The 22,134-nt window shown below is 40.3% G+C and overlaps 1 protein-coding gene across 1 annotated transcript in view; it reads left to right on the top strand.

The window, feature by feature from the left end:
• The window catches only part of tex264a (testis expressed 264, ER-phagy receptor a), a 75,755-nt gene extending 60,696 nt beyond the window's left edge, over positions 1–15,059 (top strand). Inside the window, exons 3-4 of the mRNA XM_061218609.1 lie at positions 1,765–1,930; positions 14,063–15,059. Of these exons, the coding sequence (XP_061074593.1) occupies positions 1,765–1,930; positions 14,063–14,382 (486 nt within the window). The 3' untranslated portion in view covers positions 14,383–15,059. The remainder of the gene's footprint in view (positions 1–1,764; positions 1,931–14,062) is intronic.
• Positions 15,060–22,134: the final 7,075 nt, after the last annotated feature.

Below are 22,134 nucleotides of genomic sequence, written 5' to 3'. Positions count from 1 at the left end.
GTCAGGGTGGGGTCAAAATCCATGTGATTTCAGAAGAAAGTACTAGTACTATGTCTCAGTTTTAATTGCAGTCTTATTTGTTTTGGACAGGGATCTAGGCACTATACTAATGGTTATCGAGTCACACACAACAGGAAATCATGCTGCAGTGTGGTTTTTAATACCCAGTAGCCCATTACCCATTTTAATACCCATTAAACTTTTCTGAAATCATTATTATTTTTTTATAAGGGCAGTGGTTGTTGACACTGGCAATGCTTTAATTTACAATTGCATTATGTACTTATTTTTATTCTATGTGTGGGTCCTACATCTCCCGCAAATTAGATGAACTCCTTAAGTGTGAATTAATTGGAGCAAATTGTTGCAGCCCAAACTGCTCGCAGTAGTATCCCTCTAATCAGCGGTGTGCATTGGATAATGAAACTGCCCTGCATTAGATGTTATTAGCTTGGTGCAGTGTGAAGGACCCTTTCTGGGGAATTATTATGCATCTTACTTGTTGAAAAATTAAAAAGGAAAATTAAAAAGGAAACTCTGGAAAGAAGAAAGACATTGTGAGAATTGGGTTGTGTGAGGGGTATGCTGTGATTGGGGGATGCAGCAGGACATTTTTGTGTTTTATTTGAAAGCGCTCAAACTCAGGTGATCAGAAGCACAGCTATGGGGGAGATCTGTCATCACTTATTTGAAAGAACAATGGAGTTATTTTTTTACTGTGTGATACCGTAACAATGAGCCTTGTGAAGTCCAGTAGCGGGTATACTGCAGCTGTTTTTGCTTTTATTTTGCTCATTGTTAGGTTACCACCATATCGGTTTAAATCACATTTTAACCTGTTGTGGTGAGTAGTGTTTCTTTTTGTCTTTTTCGAGGATGCGACATGCTAACTCACTGCAAGTTACTGACATTACCCGTCTTGACAGGCTTGATTGCTACACTGCTTTGTCTTTAAGTGAAACCATGCTCATGCTCGAGGGAGAACGTATCCCACTGACACTAATACAGTGGCTAAAGACGCATTCTAGGCATGCTATTGTACTATTATTATCCATTCCTGTTACTGGATACAGTATATTTAGCTAAATTGATATAGGGTAGAGTGGCAGTTCCCCCCATGGGAATCATCTGATGACAATGGCAGTTGATGAAATGTGGCCCACTCTTGTCTGTATCTGGGCCTTTGTGCGTGTCAGTAAGGAGCCAGAAAGAGTGAGGTGACATGCCCGCCCTGGCTCAGCTTGCTCATGATAACTCTCCATCTTGTACCCAATCTAAATCTCAATTACCATCCCCTACCATTGGTCTCACAAGACTTAATATTCATTAACGATCCTGCCAGCCTTCCATATCCTCCCAGTGCGTTACAGCACCTCTTCCATAGCAGAGCTTTGTTGTTGCTTTTGTTAATTGGAACCCCAATGCAGTTATTTATGAGGTTAATTAAAACTCCACAGTCCTCCAGCAGGTTTCAGAGCTGTGAATCTGCTCTTCTCTCAGCACATCTCTGCCCGCAGGTCAGGTGGTCACACAGGGTTCAGTTAGCCACACAGGGTTCAGTTAGTCACACAGGGTTCAGTTAGCCACACAGGGTTCAGTTAGCTATGTGAGAAGCTGTGGGGCTTCAGGAAGATGAGTGTAAAAAGGAAAAGATGGTTTGTGGGAAAAGTGTGTGAGCACTGATGCTTGTGATTATATAGAGTGAAGAGTAAACCCACTGCCTCTCTCTTTCTCTCTGTCTCTCTGTCTCTCTGTCTCTCCCAGGAACGTCAGCTGGAAGGCAGCTGTTTCCTGGAAATCTACAAAGAGGAGGTGATCCAGTACATGTACCCCCTGTCACATATCAATGACTTCTATGTGCCTGAGGCCCGTGAGAAGGAGAAGGAGGAGGAGGAGGAGTCTGAGGAAGACGGACAGATGGAGCTTACAGGTACATCCCACCCACAGGTTCACAAGCACATGCTGTCTTTTCACAGGTGTGCGCTTGTCACCCATGCAGCTCGTAGGTTGCATGTCATCTGTTTTTACATAGCATGAATTTGCCAAAGCAATTTATAGCTACCTTCTAAATTAAACTACCTACCTAGTAACTACCTTGCTGAAGGGTACAACCTAACATTATTGTCTAATGTTTCTTTTTTTTTTTTTTTTATGCATTCAAGCTGGTGCCTATTCAGCAGGCAGGATATTGAGTAGACTTACTGTACTCTCCTGTGACTCAATATCCCACCATCCCTTTGTGGTGTGATGCTTAGGGTCTCCAGTTGGAACAATGAAGAAGTACAGTATGCCTGGCACATGACAGATTTGCTGCTTTCTCAGGCCATCAATCGCACACATCAGACCTGAATAGAGGGAGAGATGTTTGAAAAGTGTATTCTTCCATTCACTGCCCGGCGTATTGATCGCGTCGATCAGCTGATATATGAGGCCGTGTAATTGCTCTGTCACTGGGAATACATTTCTTCCAAGTGCCAACAATCACACAAGAGGAATCACTGCCCCATTCTTCTTTAAACTGACTTGGCTCCTAACTCCTTCCGTGGAGGCATCCACTGCCTGACAGATCATTATTAAAGGAAGTTCTGGCCTTAGGTACTCATTCATTTTCAGAATTTGTATTTAAGGTCCAGTGAGTTTTGAATTTTAAATTCAGTACTAACAGTTGGCCTATCAGCTATCATGTAGTCCTCATGTAGTCATTCTGCCCTTTTTACTTTCAAAATCCACATGTCAACATACTGTAGCAATGTGTTGTAAGATAAAAATTATTATTATATATGAACCCCTACGCTCGTTATATTAGTGAATGCATTATGACTTTAGTCCCATTTTAGCCCTGGTGACAATTTGTTATTGATCTTTGTGTGCTAAATTCTTATCAGCTGGTACCCCTTAGTGTAGTGAGACAGGATAGGTTAAACATTTTCCTGTACTTATTTACTGTACATTTAAATATCACAGTTAACAAAAAAAAGTGAAATAGTAGTAATTAAGTGCATCCTGAGGTGACTGCCCGGTTTCACTGCAGTGACATGCCAACCCACATGCTAGTAATTTCACAGCTGCTCTGTGTGTTCTGGGCTTAGCTGTCAGTGTGTTGATGGGATTGTGCCCTGGTCAGTTTGCAGACTGGCTTAACTGGTTGACCGTGCGGTGAAGTGGAAGTTAAGCGTGTCTATCCCTCCACTGAGAGAGTCAGGACATGCTGATCAGTGAAAGGAGAAGCTTGCGTGTCCCTTTCAGACAGAGATATCGGCGATGCCAAGGGCTCCTGGGGGAATCGGAACTGCTCACGGTTAGGAACTGATGGGAACCCATCTCCTGAATGATTGGAGGAGTGATCTGCCAATGCCAGATACTGACAATCTGGAGGAGTATTTTCAGCCAAAAAAATACTTTTCTATTTGAACCTATTGATTCATTGCACTCACTTTTTGCATTTTCTTTCTTAGCTCCAAACTTTTCAACAAATCCGTATGCTACCCTTATTTTCTTCTGTCACGGAGTAAACAAACATGAAGGAATGTACTGTACCGTATGAGTAAAGAAATAACCTTTTCAGGAAAATAGACTGACTTTTTGTGGTTTTGCATTTATGAATATGTAAAAGACGAAAGGCTTGCCGTGTGACCGTGTGTGTGCCTCGCTCCTGTGCTCACCCAGCAGGACACTGTCACAGTATCACTGATCTGAGATCTGGAGCACGATGTTCCCTTTGCCTATGAAGCGGGGTCCGTTTTGTATCGGGCATGATTTTTTCTATTTTATACTAATATTATATGAATTAGTTAAAAAGAGGCAATCGAGAAAAATAATGCAAACCAGAATTCAGTGCCTAGTCCTGCTGTGCTCATGACTGGTGGAGGGCTCTGATAACCATAGTGCTACAATGCAGCTGCACAATGCTGCTGCAAATGGAGGAAAAACAACTAGGATACAAAAAAATAGGTTACGCTCAGGTCATGCGTATGTGTGAAAGTCACATTAGACATGCTCTGACTGCTCTTTGACCTCCATGGTTTCTTTAAAGAGCAACTCAGGAGGGGAAGGAACATTTTAAATAGCCTATTCCTCTCAAATTGAACTTGTACCCCGATGGTGATTCATCAGTGACTTTCACAGCTTCACTCATTAAGCTTAACATAATGGTGAACCGTTTGAGTCTTTAGTCTCGTCTTTATTAAAGGTGCTCTACTGTGATAACTCCTTCCACGTCCTCTGTTCAGCTGTCGGTAACGTGATGGATAGAGAAGGCTTCATGCGGTTGCCTAGGACCGCAGCCATTTTTATTCTGTGGTCTTTTCACTCCTGTCCCAGTGTGTGAATGCTGCTCCACTCTGTTATCTGTGGCGGCTGATCCCCTGTGGTACAGAAGGGGACTGAAATAGATCGGAAACCTTGGCAATATTAAACTCCAAACCCCCGCTCCCTCCACCAGTGCCAGTGGGTCTGCGCACTAATGTGAAGTGCGCTATGTCGTCTTGCAATTAGAGATAAATCAGATAGAGCAGTTAAGCTGCTGCGGACATGGGTGTGTAATACAGCGCGTCCCCACGGGCTGCAGATCGCACACGTTCAGCCCGGGGAGTCCTGCACGCACGTACACCTCCCAAACGAAGGAGTGCATCTCAGCGCCGGAACAGGATCCCAGGCCATCGGTTATTTCATGAAATATGATTACGCGGTGATTAGAAGCATAGGAATTCCATTAACGTGTCATTTACTGCTTCACAGGGCCAGATCCAATATGTGTAACATATGATAATGAAACAGCACTGACGTTTCGACGGAGATCTCTCCGTATTATTTTCACAGGTCAAATTGTATAATTAATGCAGAAGACAGTTTTATCACCGTTTCCCTGGAACCTGGATTTTCCCAGGTGCGCCTTAAAAGGACGAGCTCACGGGTGCTCTCAGTCTTGTGATTGCTTAATTAGGGGATTTATTTTTACCCCGTCAATGGAGCCGCGTGTCGTTAATTATGACGGCTCTGCTGTCAGGGGACGTGCGGGAGGAAGTGAGCGATGCCATCTTTTGGGATGCCAGAAAAAAATGAGAAAATAGTGAAACAGGAAATCACATCCTGGAAATAAATGCCTTGGGCACAAATTATTACACATAATTGTAATCATGCGTTTCATCAGTTGTGATCATTAGTTTTGGGATCTGCTATGCTCAATTTAGGGGCTTATTGGACCTTCCAAATGTTGGATTAACAGAAGCATACACACACACACACACACACACACACAAGCATATTTTGGGACAATTTGTCTTTGTTTTGCCCTAATCAAGCCTTCAAAACAAAAGACTAATTGCATTTGATTCATAGATGAACATACATATCCTTTAGCAGAATGAGCCTTTCTTAGCGTTTTTTTACCCTGACAGCAGTGTAGAGCAGTGAGCTGGGCCTACCTTTCCAGAAGCACCCGGTAGGAACTGCAGTCTCCTGTAGCGTACCCATTGCCCTAGAGTGAGACACCTGTTGAATGTAAACTTAGTCTGGCCCACCCACAGGCAGGCTGATACGCTGCTGGCACCCAAGTGAGCTTGCGAATACAAAACGACAGGGAGTGTGACTAGCGCTTATATTAAGTCTCTTTAATTACCCAGCTAGTAATTACATATTGCCATAGGTACAATTATGCAATTGTATAAATGTGTGATTGCACGGACCACCCTGCGTGGTTAAACAATGACTCCACCTGTGCTGTCATGCACCAGGAGTCTGACTGCAGAATTGCAGCAGGTGAGAGAGAGATGCCGGTGTCACGCTGGCATGTTGGGCTGCAGGTATGAGGTAGTGCGGTTCATATCTGCGTCAGCCTGCTGTTGTGCTTGCTGATGTGTGCTTCCTGAGGCATTACTTCTGTTAGGCCGGGTCCTTCACTTTCCATTCCACTCCTCCCAGGCTGACCCCAGTGTGCCTGTGCACTGTATATGTACTGTATATTTTATTTCACCTTCATTTAACCTGGCCCTTTACTCAGATAAAATAATCTCTTTTGCGGTGAGACCTGGGCAGTTTGTTAGAGTCTGACTGAGTGTGACAGAAGAGGGGCAGGATTAGGCATCAGAGACTGTCAGTAAACTGCCATTCTGTCGGGAAGAGTACGTTTTAATGAGGCAAAAAATAACCAATTTAAATTTGTGAGGATACTAACCCCTATAAATGCTATTCCTTGTAGCCAATAAATGTTCAGTAGCTTAATTTATGTGGTATGTTTTCAGAGTAATTGCCACCTCAGTGTATCGGCCTTGATAAATTCACTCAGCTTAATTTTAGAAATAAATGCAATAATTAAATCAGACAGTTGGCAAGAAGTAATGGCAAATATAGAACAGCACACTGTGGCCTCGCTTTGGGATGAGGAACTAAAGTGAGCAAGCAGTGCTCCATGTCATCCGTCACGTAATTCCCAAACTGGAGTAAACAAGTACACGCCAGCAGATTTTTAAACGTCTCAATCTGTTTTTGCATCTTTCAGAAATAATTGGCATACAGCAGTATCGGATCAAAGCAAGTAGATAAGTGAAAGAGTACTAGCGGAGACCTTGTGGCCCTAGTTATAGACCGTTGGTTGTGTTTGGTTTGCTGGAGCCTCATAATTTGTCAGATGAACTAACTGATCATTGGTTTACAAGCAAAGCACATCTGCAGATGTTGTGTAGATTTATCATGCATCGGATTATCACCCTGGTCAGACATGTTGTGCTGTAAGATTATAAACCTGAGGAGTAAGGATATAAACGTTTCCCTTTGTTTCGTTGCTTCTCTAATTACAAACCCACTCCTCTTTTTAAAAAAGTTTAAGTTTAACGTACCTTGAAAAATACCTTGATTGTGTTCCAATAATCCCACTGGGCCTCAATGAGTAGCTAGTACTAGAAAGTGTTATTAAGGGCTTTTACAACGCACAGGCCTCTTCAATTCAGACTGTTTGTCATACATTTCTTCTTTTTTTCTTTTATTTATTTATTTATTTATTTATTTATTTATGTATTTTATGTGGGGGGCATTATTCACCAAATAATAAAACCATCTTATTTCTAGCTTTATTACTTGTATGTAAAACATGTAGTCTCCTTCTTCTTTCTTAAAAGCATGGTGTTGTACATGATATAAATTCCGTATTGTAGTGGATGTGATGAATCAAGTGCAGTAACTACAGTCTTGCATAAAATATCAATGTTACTCATAAATTATGCTTGCCATTCATTCTCTTTCTGCACCTGTTTTCATGATTATTGCCATGGTCATGAACAACAATAGCTTACCATAAATGTAACCAAGACCTATTAAATCATGCTAAGGACAAATATAATAATCTGTGCGGGAGAGGCCTGTGAGCTTTGTGACATTGCCATGTATTATTGAAAAGTGGTCCCATGCTTTTACTGTCCCCAGTTCCTGCCTGTGGCCATTGGCAGTCAGGCACATGTATTATATGAGTGGGCTGGTGTGTGTGTGTGTGTGTGTGTGTGTGTGTGTGTGTGTGTGCAAATGTGTTCAGTAGATAGGTACGTTTATTGTTCTTGCGTGTTGCCTCTCTCTGAATCCGGGGCATCCTGTGTAAAGGGAGGCATGTATTAGCTGCAGCTTTTCAAGAATTCCACATCCCTTTCACCGCCTGCCAGATGGTGCTCTCTTCAGTGCATTTGGCAAATGTTTAATTGTGTGAATAAATTCATTAAGAATGATTGTATTATAATAGTCTGATACTTTTTTTTTATATCTCAGAAGCGTATTACTACTTATCCTAGAAAAATAGAATGACAAATTGATTTGCGCAACAGCACTATTTTCACTTGTAGAGAAAGGCAGGAGATGGAGTCACCACCTCCTATGGACACATTTTCTATGTAATGCATTAATGCAATATTCAAGCAGAATTTTACAAAGCAAATAATGTTTTCATTACTCTTCTGTGCATCAGAAGCATTTCCAGACCAATTGAGCTGTTAAATGTTAAATGAATCTGAACCTGACTGAACTCTGCTACCTAATTTAATCTAAAATTAGAATCAGCAATGAAGGTATTAGTCATTTAACAAAAACTGAAAAGATATTTAAAATATATTAAGTATATATTAAGACTACTGTACACTGCACAAACTAGAGCACAATGCCAAATTTGTATTATTTGGTGTGTATGTACTGTATACAAGGACTGGCACTTGATATAGTGTCTCTGTGAATTGATTATTTAAACAGGGTATGTCTCAGCTGGAAGGGACCAGAGCCTATTCATCCCAGAAATAGCTGAATGGTCTTCTCCCATAACTCAGAGAGGTTTGGACAGGCTCGGAGGTATCCAGAGCCGGGCCCGTTAATTAGATTGGCGAGAGGCTTTAAGAGATATTCTAATGGGGCAGCTATAAGCAGCTCAGTGTCTCACTACCTCCCCAGCTCCATGCGTTATTTTTACCTTCCCTCTTCCCTGTTCCCATGGCGCTGTAGCATGGGGGGAATCAGATTTTTAAAAACTGTGATCTGGGGCGTGACTGATTTACTTGTTGATTTAGGCATCAGCCGTGACAGCGCAAGAGCCTGTCTGTGATCCTAGCCAGTGTCGTTATCATCCAATACTAGGCATATTAGGGCTGTCTCTGTCTATTTTGGTTGTACAGTGTACAGTAGACTCAAAAAATTATATTTATTTTCAGTTGTCATGACAGCTAGTGAGTGAATAATGACCCAACATCCCAAGGTACAAGGAATATTCTGAATAAGGTATTTACATGACTCAACGTTCTGTACTGAGAGGAAACTCCTCTTCTTGTACTGGTTACTCATACCTGGCCTACTGGCTTATTTCGTTTAATCTGAATAAGGAGTTTCATATTATAGTCCAAATGCCTGAATAGGTAGGTGTATTTTGACTATATTTGGGTGTGTTTCGATATTTTGAAATATCAGTGTGTATGTAAAGCTAGTTTGAGTGATGGTCTCCTCTCCGCTGAGGCACAGAGACAGAAAATGATCTTTCCTGATTGTATATGTATATTAAATTCCTTGATCAATGGCAGGTCATGTATATTTGGCTTTTCTCAGACATGGCAGCATTACAAATGATTGCGATATTATGGAGTGCTCTTTTTTTAACTTTTCACAGGCATTCCCCGAAATGTGCGTTTGGTGCAATTTGTGCATGCCGCTGGCTTTGGGACGCACTCATTAGTTGAGTAGTGAGGTGAGTGAGGGGTCGGTGATCCACATTAGGGCCCTTATCTGTGCTCTGTGTGGTTAGTGTCATGTAGGATACTGCCAGGTGGCTGAGAGGACATAGTGCAGTAAACTGCAAGAGGAGGCATGTCACAGTTCCTGGAAGGAGGGGACTTCCTCCCTCCTGAACCTTGCCTTCATCTTTATTTGACTTTTTCATTTACAACAAAGTCCACAACTATTTGACAATGGCAGACTTGTTAGCAACAGTGGCAAATTATAAGCACAATACACATACTGTACATATACATGAATGCTTCCACATCACTTCCACAAGTACATTTGGTTGGCTTTTTGACCACTGAGAACATTTTCAATAATGGCGATCAGGGAGGCAGTTAATTAGGTATGTGTATTTTAGCCTGTAATTATCACAATAGTGTTAGAATGTCCATTTTACATAATGTAGCAGATGCTTCTGTCCAGAGTAATGTACAGGACATGTATTATTTTTGCATGCAGTCCATCCATTGATAAAGTCGGACATTTGACTTTGCTCAGGGGCCCAATGATGGTGCCCCACCTGTAAATCAACCTCTCTGAGTTGTGACTCCATCTCCATGTAACAACTATGCTGAGAATCTCTGGAATCAACATTAGAATGTAGACTGTGCCAACAACCACCCCCCACCTATTGTGAAAATCACCTGTCTGATTTCAGATTCCCCTCTTCTCAATATTAATTGTGAGGGCAAATACACTAGTCTGTTGATCTTAAAAACAATACAGCCTTTTGAGTATCTCTGTAGAAACTGATGATTGTGCATATACAGTACACTTACTGGTATTTAGAAATATGGGTTTCTGTTTTGGTTTTATTGAGTGATTTATAGTATGCATGTGAATTGATTTTTGGGCAGAAAATATATTCCTTGTTTGATGAAAATGTATGAAGAAAGTTATTTCTATTATGAATCACTATGACATTTACACTTAAATTCTAATTTGGGAAGATACAAGCTTTTCTGTGTGTCTCTCTGTCCTTCCTTTAATTAGTTTGGAAAAGGTCTCACATTTGTGTGTCTATTTCAGTCCTATGATTTCCACATAATGACCAGGGAGCAGCTTCTCTCAATGAGAGGTTACAGCTCATTTCCTGTAAGAAACATGATAGTTAAGGATTTATTTATCGTTTCTGAAATAATACAGGCAGGAATGGTCTATAGAGATGCTATAAATAGATAGATCAAGAACAGCACTGCTGGTGTTAATTACTTTGCTCTGAATAAACTCATGTGGTATTGTGTCAGGAACAGTTATTCCCTGTTACTAATACTGGGCTATTTCTCACTGCATATATACTTACATTTGGTTAAAGTGCAGATGTATGCAGATGTCACCATGTATGTGGGTGTTTCTTATTAGTAGGTATGAGTGCTATAAGTAGACTTGATTCTCCGCTTTTGATTGTCTTTGGAGTCTTTATAGCCATTTGTCAACAAGAGTTCTGGCAATGAAAGCCAAGGAAGCTTATGAGAAAACTGGCCAAGACATAGTCCGAGCCTTGGACTGTTTAGAACATTGTTGAGAAGAAAGAGAGCACTGGTGAGCTCAATAATCGCAAAGGGACCAGTTGGCCAAGGAAGACCTCTGCAGTTGATGACAAAATAATTCTCACCATAATAAGGAAAAGCTCCAAACACTTATCTGATAGATCAGAAACAAGCAGGCATGCATGTTTCAGTGACTACTGAAGACATCATGGATGGACAGAACTGTAGAGGCTTCACTGCAAGATGTAAACCATTTGCAAACCACTGTAAAAACAACCTGGCCATGTTACACCTTGTTATGAAGTACCTAAAGAAGCCTGCAGAGTTCTGGAAAAAGGTCTGACAGATGCGACCAAGATTGAAGATGTACAGTGCCCTCCATAATGTTTGGGACAGGTTGCCCTACAAGTGATACTAAAACTCTTTGCATTTGAATGGATCTCTATGGGAATTGGGGGGTGGGACTAGATTCAGCCGTATGTTACACTGCTACAGTATGGAATACATTTGTTGGCTAAATGTTTTTGTCAACAAGGGTCTAAGGTATCAAATGAGCCTCAAACCACGTTGCTGCTGCCAAATATGCAGTAGATACGAAAATAATAGTTTCCTGTTGAATCAATGAAAAAATTATTCAGGCAAAATAAATATTTTCATATCTACTGCATATTTCATTTGAGGCTAATTTGATACCTTGACCCTTGATGACTTAAAGCCATTTAGCCAACTAATATGTTCCATACTATATCAGTATAATCAGCTGAATCTAGTCTCACCCTCCAATTCCCATAGAGATCCATCCATGCAAAGAGTTTTAGTATTGCTTATAGGACAAACTGAAAATAAGATATCTAGACTCTGGTGATGTCGATCAGGAAATGCATGACATGCAAAGGATATGCAACAAAATACTAAGTATGACTACTTTCCAAAACATTATGGTGCCCTGGAATTGGGCTACTATGTATAAACATTGCCGTCATTTCTACATGGTGAAATAAAAATGTATAAAAATGCATTTATTGAAACCTGACAATGTGCACTTCAACCACATATGATTTTTCTTATTACTAATCTCAAATTGTGGAGTAGGCTGGTGGTAAGAGCAAAGAGTGGAGGCCAGAAATAACTGCCCAAGATCGAAAGCATACCACCTCATCTGAAACTTGGCGGTGGGGGTGATATTGTAGGGAAAAATTCACAGAACACAAGATCTCCCTCCTAAAAGCACAAGTCAAAATCAGACTCTGCCCTAATGAGCAAGAAGGTTCCTCCAACGCTCTCAAAGATTTATGCTAAGAGTGTATCAATATATATATGTAAGTATACACGACCTGTAATCAATATGAAAACGCAAGAAACCACAGTGTACACTGTCCAAAAGAGAGCAAAGACTGCAGGCTAAAGAAATACATTTACTCACCTAGAAGAAAGTATTTATCAGATATTTAGTAGTATATTTTCAGTGATTATGTCTGTATACTTTCTATGACTTATTGCTGATAAATATTGTTGTTAGAAGCGCATAGGTGACCCATGTGTAATCCAAAGTTGAGTAAAATGATTAATATGAGGTGGAAAGCACCAAAAATGATCTATAGGTCGTAGAAAGTTCTGGAAAACACTATATAGTGAATAGCACCGTGTTTTACATGTTTCCCATGTTAATGATTCCAGTTTGTTAGAAAAATTAGCCTACAAAGCAAGATGTATGTAATAAGATTCTTTATTGTTTTGGAAATCAATAGAACGATTCGCCACGATGGTTTCAGGACCGAGAAGTAAATGCCTGTAACATAGCCAAGTCATATGATGGTTTTTGAGAAAGCTATTGGTTGTGTTGAGATAAGGACAGTGCGTAAAATGAGAGTTTAGTCTGATATTCAAGGTTGAAAATCTGAGGATTTGAACCGGCTGTTGTGCACGTGTGCCACAATAAAGTCTAATTTTCTGAAGAGCTTGCTGCCGTGGGATCTTTGCCTTCTTGGTGTTATTTTACAACTGATTGGAGATTGGACCTTGAGAGCTACCGTTTCCTAGCAACGACAATATCATTTGGACATGTATGGCTGCCACAGGTACTGACTCGCTTGTCTTCAGTGGTGATGAAACTGCTTATAGCAACAGGAGAATGAATGCTGAAGTGCTGAATGCTTAAAATTCTTCAAAAATGGAAAATTCCAGAAATACTGGAAAATTCACTCTATGTGAATCTAATTGAACATTCATTTAATTTGCTGAAGAGAAAGTTGAGTTAACATACTCCCAAAACAAGCAGGAGCTGAACATGGCTGCAGTACTGGCCTCTCTGTAAGTTCTGTCATCTCTATTGTATTGGTTTAACCACATAAGAATGGTTTGATTACAAATATATTCTTTTTAGCCAAAATCTAGAATAAACTACGCATTTGTCTAAACCATTTTGTGTATATGTGTGCATGCATGCGTGAGTGTGTGTGAGCGCATTGCTCTTTTTTTCGCGTGGATGTCTGTTTACTTATTCATGGGAAGTTGTTTGTTTAATGTATTTGCTCGCTGTTGGTGGGAGCGCTGCCTTTGAGACGCCCTGTCAGCCTGCCCGCTCTGACTGTGCACAGACTGCCTGTGCTCTCTGTCAGTCTGTCACAGCATTTCACCTGACCCCTGGCCCCGCTCACTGCAAGCGACACTCATACCGGCCAAGTTAATTCCCTATTTAGTGGCCTCCTGCCACCTCCAGCTGAACAGTCTGTTTCGTGAAACGATAAGAGCAAGAAGACGTACCAGGACCAAGGCGCGGAAGCATTAATTTCTCTTCTCAGGAGAATGGTGCCGCATTCTGCATCCCCCAGACACGGGTGTTCTCACTCCAGCCCGTCTGAAATGCTCAATTATTCACCCACTGGCCCTCCCTTATTTCCTTCTGGTGTTTTTCAATAGTGGGTTTCCAGGGATGTGTGTTTTCCTGTAATACCTGGCAAATATGACAATGTCAGGGAGGTATTTCTTGAAATGCCAGACAGGGTTGAAAGGGTATCAGGAGGGGCTGGGAGTGAGTGACAGGAGGTGGCCCGGGGAACACAGTGAATGTGAGAAAGGTTGGCTGATTATTGGCCAGAACAGAGAGTTTTGCAGTTGTTCCTCTCCAAAATGTCATGTTTGGCATTTAAAGTTGCCTTATAGAGAGTGTACTCCCAATGATAATTGTATCTCTGTATCTACTAGCCTAAGTGACTGATAGGTGACTGCTACTTTGAAATACATACTTATGTTCATGCATGTTTGATAGTTGTATTTCCTACCATGCTGTTTACTGATTTTTCTCACTGTTGTTCTCCTCCCTCCGTGTTTTACAGAGACCTCGCCTTTGCTTCCAGATGTGGACTCCAGCAGTGACGCCATCTTGTTGAGTCAGCAGCCGATGTCAGAGAGCCGTGACGCGCCACTGGCCCCTCCCACTGCGGCGACCCTTCCCGAGCAGGAGCCCGAGGGCGGAGGCTCCAACGGCGACAGGGTCTCCGAGTCGGAGGACAGCGCCTCCTCCTTCGAGGAGCTGGAACTTGAGCTGGGGAGGGGACAGGAGGGCAAAGACTGCCCTCCTGCCACGGAGGCCACCAGCATGACACCAGACCTCCCCACCAATGAGCAGTCCACCGTGGGCAAGGAAGAGGAGTAGGAAGAAGGCAGGGGAAAATGGATGGGCACAGTGGATGATGAGGGTTCCCTTCATTTTATTATTCTTTTCAATAATTAACTGAAAAACTCTTATTGATTTCATTTCTCTCAGCGTTGAAACGTTGTCGGTATTCCCTTAGTAGTGCTCCTCATAGAAAAAAATAACAAATTTGCTGACTGCTTTTGAGGTAAGAAGGAAAACAGGACATACCAGGGAAATGAAGGGTAAAAGCTGAGCGACCATTGCATCTAACCATTCATTCAAATGCTACCAATGACAAAGTTAAACAGTAACTATGCAAGAGGGATATTATTGAATGAAAGTAATGTTATATGTCGAAAGAAATAAATGGCCTTAACAGGTTATTATGGAAAGACAGTGTTACTGTCCATGACTATTTAGCTTTATTATTTTTCATGTATATATGAGTGTGCTTTATGTCTGCAGTAAATGTATGAGTGACGCATAGGTAGTGTAGTATAAAGTTTGAATTAATGTGCTGTGGCTTAAGTTCATTTCTTTCTTTTTATTTGTCTATTTACTCAATATTTATTTGGCATTTGTAAAATGAACAGAAAAATCAAGGGCTTTATATTTTTTCCCTGAATTATTCATTGTTTTCTCATCATTTTGCCTTTAATTGCTATGTCACCTTTGAAATAAAATACTGTATTACATACTGTCTCTGTGTGTGTGTGTCTGTGCGTGTGTGCTCATGCGTGTGTGTGTGTGCGTGCTGCATGCATGTGCATGTGTGTGTGTCGGTGCTGGTGGTGGGATTGTTGTTTTAACTGTTTTAAAACTACACCTATACCTGAGATGGCATAAAACTATTATCTTTCAGATCAAAGGTGAGTCTATAGTATTTATGAAAGCATTACTTACGATGGATTCCACCTTCTAATAGAGTTGCAGTCAGACAGCCAAATGCGAAATCTGTTCAGGGCCAAATTATCTTTTGTCATGCACAACCAAACTGTCAAAATGTGTTCTGTTTATGAAGTTTGGCAAATTGACCCCATAATACTATGATGTAATGTTTTTATATTAATACTAAGTAAATGTTACAAAAACTTCATGCTGGGAAACATATTGCTCACAAAAAAAATATTGTGGATATTTACCAAATGTGGAAAAAAGAAAAAATGTGCAAAACAAATCTACAAATTATAACCAAATGTAGGGCAGTGCTGTCAAAATGACAAAAATGGAGAGTTACAGTAACCACATTAACAACTTTTGCTTGATCTCAATCTGGCAAACCCTCATATCTTCAGACGTGAGCCTCACTGAGAATAGAACAATGGCTTAAATGAAGACACTTTTACCATTTACCATACTAGCTTCATTTAGTTTTTCTTTTTCATAATTTAGGTATAAATGCTACAAATACAGTGTAGATGAAAATGCAAAAGAAAATACTTGCACTTGCATGTATGACAGGTAAATACATTTTCTGAATCAAACTCCTTGTGCAAAATCAGAACTAATAAAAATGTATGAAGCAAAATGTAAGCAGTATGCCCTGGTGTCCCTTTGTGTCTCCACATCTATCCAAAATTGTTACATTGTGCATTGCTATAAATCATAATATCATCATATATTTTCAGACAAATCAACTGTCAAATCAATTACTATCTTTTCATCAGTATTGGGCCTTTATTGTCTTAAAATATCTAGGGGTCATATTGAAAACATATGCAATCATTCACCCTTATAAGTATGTAATCTTTTGTTACAATTTCATTGTGAGTGGCATGAACTCTTAACAAATGCCACTATGAGGATGCCAGGATGCTCGTTAGCACAACACAAACATGCCTAGCAAAGGCAAACAGTTGTCTATCATGGCCAATGTGAATATAACAATATAAAAAATATGACAACATAGATTATTTAAATGTTAAAAGCAGCAAAATGTGCATGGTCACCATGTTTGTATCCTAGACTTCATAGTTGACTCAAAATCCATGTCATCATGGCAAGAAATTGCTTGCCATGTGGATGAGTCAGCAAAATAATAGACAAACTTCCAAAAGGTGGAAAAAACAACAATTGCGACTTGAGTGGCTGAATATTCTGCTGCAGTGTGGTGCTAGAATGTGGGTGAAACTAATTAATATTGGGCTGTTTACGCTGAGCCCGCAGTGGCTGTTCTGATTTAGGCTGACACTATGGGAAATCTTGTGCTGTCTGTCATTATCGGCTATTATGCATAGCCAATGTATACGCCCACTTATGTTTGCGTGTCTATTTCCCGAATTGTTCAAAATGATAAATGACCACTGAATCTGGAAAGGGAAATTATTAATGTAAAACCAATGGTAAGAGGACGATAGAGGATCTCTACATTCTGCAGTTGCTGGTCTTCATCAAGTGAGCCTGAACATGAACCTGTGAGAAAGATGCATTGTTCTTGTTCAGGTGAATAGAAACAGCATCCAGAAAAAGTGAAACCTGGTGAGCCCCTCAGGAGGAGACTGGCCTGAACAGATCGCACTGCGGTCCTCAAGGTTGCATGTCGGGCTAGTATCCGGTTGCTAATGATTTTGGGTAAGAAATGAATGAAGAAATCTCAACTTTTGGACCTCAGAAAAACACAGCGAGAAGTCATGATAAAGGCCTGCCTTATAGCATCTGGTACATACAGTCATTTCATTATCTATTTTGTTTTGCCTAGGCTTATGCACAGTTGTTTTCAGATGATACCTGCATTGCTTAAAAATTTGTGAAATGTACCTTGTTTTATTTTTTTTGGATGGGGAGGTAGGAGGGTTTAATAGAATAAAAACAGACAACAGTAGATACAGGTATTTCCGTGGAAATTGGATGTGCTGCAAAAATCAGTTAATAATGGCACTTCATTATAATTGCCTAATACACTATAACTGTGATCATTTGTGGTTCCATTTTTATTTTAATACCTTCTAGTTTATATCTCTGTCCTGTATTGACTGCAAGTCCATTGTTCCCAGGGGAGACACAATGAGAAAAGGTTTTGAATAGATTTCTGTCTCTGCTGAATGAATGGAGGACATTGACAGAAGGAAATACAGTTTCAGCCTTACAATTGACAGTCAACCACCAGCCTAGCTTCTATGGTACTGGGGCAATTTGCCCTTTGGTGAAATGCATGTTTAAGATGAAATTACAAATCAATAAGTTTAATAACAATGCGTTTAGAATTGCTACTGATTCACTACCACAAGGCTTCCTCACTGCCGAGTCTGTCCAGAGGCTGATTGGTGGGAGAAAATGGGTGTAGTTTATATAGCAGTCTAATAGTCTAGATTTTAGCTCTTATCCAGTGCAACAATGTATCGAGTGTCTTACAGAAATGTCCAGCACTGTGTTACAAAACCCTGTTGTTATGACCTGAAAGGTTCAAGGTGACTCTTTGATGTGTATCTGCAGATTATTTTGTACAATACATTATTCAAATTCTTGCATATTCAAAAGGCTGAGGGATCCAACTGAGCTACTTGGCATGATGTCAGTGCATGTTCCAGCCTGCCTCTCCTTCCACATAGGGTGCAGAGGTGTGCGCCAAGGTCCATCTCTGTAGATTGGCTGGTGTTGGAAGGGTGTCAGACAGATCGCAGAAGGAACTGGAACTATGGTGGAAATGGTGGATATCTCCAGATCTCTGCCCAGGTCAGTGCTCGGTCTTCTGTCCTCCATGGTGTCCATGTTCCCTGGCCTATCTCCACAGCGTTGGATTTGCGTGACTCCTCCTCTCTTGCTCAGATCTTCCTCTGTACAAGCTGTCTTCTCTCCATGACACTAGCTTCGTTCCAGTACTGATGTTCCAAGCCCCTGGCATCTTTAACACACAGCTCGTACAATATCTTTACCGGAGTCTGCTTTCTGTTTCTGCAACTGCCTTGGTTGCAGACCACTAGAAATATATAGTAGCTTGATAGAAATATCATGTATTTGTTTTAAGTCAGTTAAAATGTCCAGGTTATGGATGTAACAGCAGAATCCCTTCTGGGACAACCACTGCTCTGCTGTTCTGCCTCTACAATGGTTGATCCTTTACTGAGAGAAAGAGGCCACAGGTGGATGTGGAGATGTGTTACTTGAAGATGGGCATCACTGTTCCCTTTGACTCTATATCATATCAATGTGCCAGTGAAGCAATAGAGAGGGGGTTATTATGAGATATTAGCTGGGTACAGACTCTTTAGAGGGACATTGAAGTGTCGGCAGTCTGCCTTGAGTAGGAGGGCTGGAGTATGATTTTGAGACCTATAAAATGAAAATTTTGATTAAAAACAATATGATTTTCTGAACCCCTATATAGTTAATTGCTTCAGTACCAAAAACTCTCAAGTGCAGAATTAAATAATTCCTCTTTTACATTACATTAATGGCATTTGGCAGACACTCTTATCCAGAGCAATGTACAGTTGATTAGACTAGGCAGGAGACAGTCCTCCCCTGGAGCAATGCAGGGTTAAGGGCCTTGCTCAAGGGCCCAACGGCAGTGCAGATCTTATTGTGGCTACACCAGGGATCAAACCACCGACCTTGCGTGTCCCAGTTATTTACCTTAACCAATATGCTACAGGCTGCCCTCTTACCTTGCCAATGCCAGTTGTCTGGCTCCTTCAACTCCAAAGTGAATGGATGGCTGAGTCAGGCTACACAGTTCAGTGATGAGTCTGTGTATGATTGGCCTGCGTAATGATGGGTCATTTCTGTGGTTTGGCTCAAATGGGTAAAGCTAATTTATATTGCATTGCATTTCATTTTCGGATCTACTATAGGGCACTTAGCATGCTGATGAAGGTTCATGTCATGACTTGACATTTGGTTGTGACACTGCTGAATTGGTGTCACGGATGCTTCTTCTAAACATACATTTTCTCTGGTGTAATTCACTTTTGATGGGAGCGCCTGCTAAAAGCCTAAATGCAATGTCAGCCCAGTGCAGATGTTCATTGAGGTTTACTGTATCAGGAAAAAATGTAGGACAAGTGATTTGGATGTGATTGTTTCTAGGATCCTAACTGAATTTAGCAAATATACAACGCACTGAATCTACTCATTTCAAATGTGCTGGCCACTGTTGCCCCCCACCCTACTACAGAATAATGTACGTAGTTACCTGTGTCTTGGAAATTTTTACATTCAGAAATGTGGGCAAAATTACCATTTTCTACAAATACTTTATCCTCACTCTGAGCTCTGAGAAAATTTGAAGTGATGATTTGAGTAATTAATGGTTTTTACTGTATACCCCACCAAGCTGAAATGGATTATTATTTCTCTTTTAAAATTAAGTTAACTTGATTCTAATTTGATTAATGGACTACTTGAATAAAATAAAAGTTAAAATATATTTTTAAAATGCAATACACTCTCTTCATGTGCCAGGCAAATCATCTCCTTGTCCAGCAATTTTTGGACCTCAGATTGGTTTAGGGACGGACTTGCAGAGTGGTTGCACATATTCATACTCCTTCATCTTAGATGCTGACATGGCTGACTCCAATCATATCCTATTTTTGCATGTGTTTTGGATATGTTGATAATATATCAACCAAAGATCTGGCTAATTATTCATGTTTACTTTTTTATTTTGTAACTTTTTTTGCACTTCTGTATAGATAGGCTGCTGCGTGCCTGGAATGTGCTTTCTTTAGTGTCGTGTGAATTTGACACATCTAGATTGAGTCATGTCCCCTCTGTGAATGTATTTTTAGACTAACATTAGTCTTTCACAACTTGCACTTTTTTTGTGTCTATTATCTAATCAGCCAATTTGTGGCAGCAGTGGAATTCATAAACTCATGCAGATATGGGTCAGAAGCTTCAGTTAATGTTCACATCAACCATCGAAATGGGGAAAAGAATTAGATCTCAGAGATTTTGACCATGACATGATTGTTGCCAGTATTTCTGTATTTCTGCTGATCTCCTTGTCAGGTTTGGGGGACTGAGGAACCAAGCGCAGACTCAGGGCTAACAGGAAAATAACAGGTTTAATGACACAGGGCAGATCCAAAATGCAATCCAGAAAAAGGCAAGGGTCAAAATCCGGGCAGACGGGTACATACAGGGCACACAGAAGAGTGGTCAGATGACAGGCAGAATTCAAAAACAAGAAGAACAGACCAGACCAGACCAGACCAGAATACAGGGGTGAAGGCACAGGGTACAGGAGGCTAGAACTGAGGACAGGAAAATACAGGGAAAACGCTAGGGACTTTGGGAAAGCTGACACTCCTGGGATTTTCAAGCACAACCGAGTTTACTCACTATGATGCGAAAAACAAAGGTAAACATCCAGTGAGCGGCAGTTCTGTTGACGAGAGAGGTCAACGAAGCTGAGCTGCTAGAAAGGCTGTGGTAACTCAGATAACCACTCTGTACAATTGTGGTGAGCAGAAAAGCATCTCAGAATGCACATCTGCTTCTTTTATCCAGAATGGCATATAGTAGGCATATATGAATGAGATCATAGCAATATACACTATATACTCTATAATATACATTTTAATATGGGATCTATCAATTAATCAAACTAGTTTAAACAACTGTTTATATTTCCATCCTGGTCACCATTGCTCTCTATATAATATGTTTTTTTCCACTGAAACATGAATGACTACTTAGCATATTGGACAATAATAACCTTATCTAAATATGAAACCACTTAAACAATACATTGGAGAAAGAATTATGTCAGGGAAAAATCAACAAGGAAGAAACAATTTGTAAAATGTATATGCTTACATTTTTCACATAAAAATGAAAATCAATTAATTGAAACATTCATGGAACTGTCAGTAATGATAGTAATTTCATCAAAAGACACATTATACCAGAGGAACATAAATATAAATGTTAGTGCCCTCTTGTGGTGAACAGAAATACTCTTGTGATTTGAAAAAACATTGAGACATACTCAGAACAAAATATGCGCTTCCATTTATGTTTCATAACTGTACCACTGTGATTAATCATGACAAACAGGTTAAAAATTGAAATTCACACCAATACTAACCAAGGCAGACTAAGTAAGGTAAATTAAGTAAAATGGTAAACTATCATTATTTTTGGCGGTTAATTAGCATTCTGATCTGTACCCACTACTGGCCTCAAGCATTCGCTGCTATTGTATCATCCTTTTAAGGGCCTATTCAGGGAGAAAATTAGTCTCTTTGTGCTACTACTGGCCAATTTAAGCAAGTAAGGGAGAAAGGTAGTGATTATAATTTCCACAAAGTTATAAAGTGCATATAAAGTCAAATAATTAAGCTTACTCCAACATTGGGATATTATTGCTATTGTTATGTAAAGTAATTATTATTATTTTTAAACCTTAATGTTTTGGCTCCCCTTCAACAGATAAGCCCCAAGTTATACATGCCTTTATTCATAAAGGCTGAATGGATTTTGCCTTGAGAGAGGGAAAACAACTCATGGTTATCTTCAATTATGCAACTAATATTGGCACAATAAACAACTAATATTACCTTCAATTACATAATGATAGAATGAGATTAGAAGCCCACTGTCAATGTTCCTTAACGGTTAAGTAATCGTTGAATGCGTCACCTTTCCATTCCGTGCTCTGGATATTTATCGCAGCGTAATGTTAGTGAAGATGCTTGACTTCACCTAGGCTTGGGTTTGAAAGGCACTTTTTTTGACCTTTTATTTATCCGCCGCTCGTGATGGTGAGGTAAGTACAGCATGTGACAATGAGATGCGTTTCCATCTGCGGCTCCCTGCTGGACT

The sequence above is a fragment of the Conger conger genome, chromosome 14 (genome assembly GCF_963514075.1).
Source record: "Conger conger chromosome 14, fConCon1.1, whole genome shotgun sequence".
Taxonomy (NCBI): domain Eukaryota; kingdom Metazoa; phylum Chordata; class Actinopteri; order Anguilliformes; family Congridae; genus Conger; species Conger conger.
The sequence above is the reverse complement of the archived record's forward strand: the minus strand, read 5'-3'. Positions and strand labels throughout refer to the sequence as shown.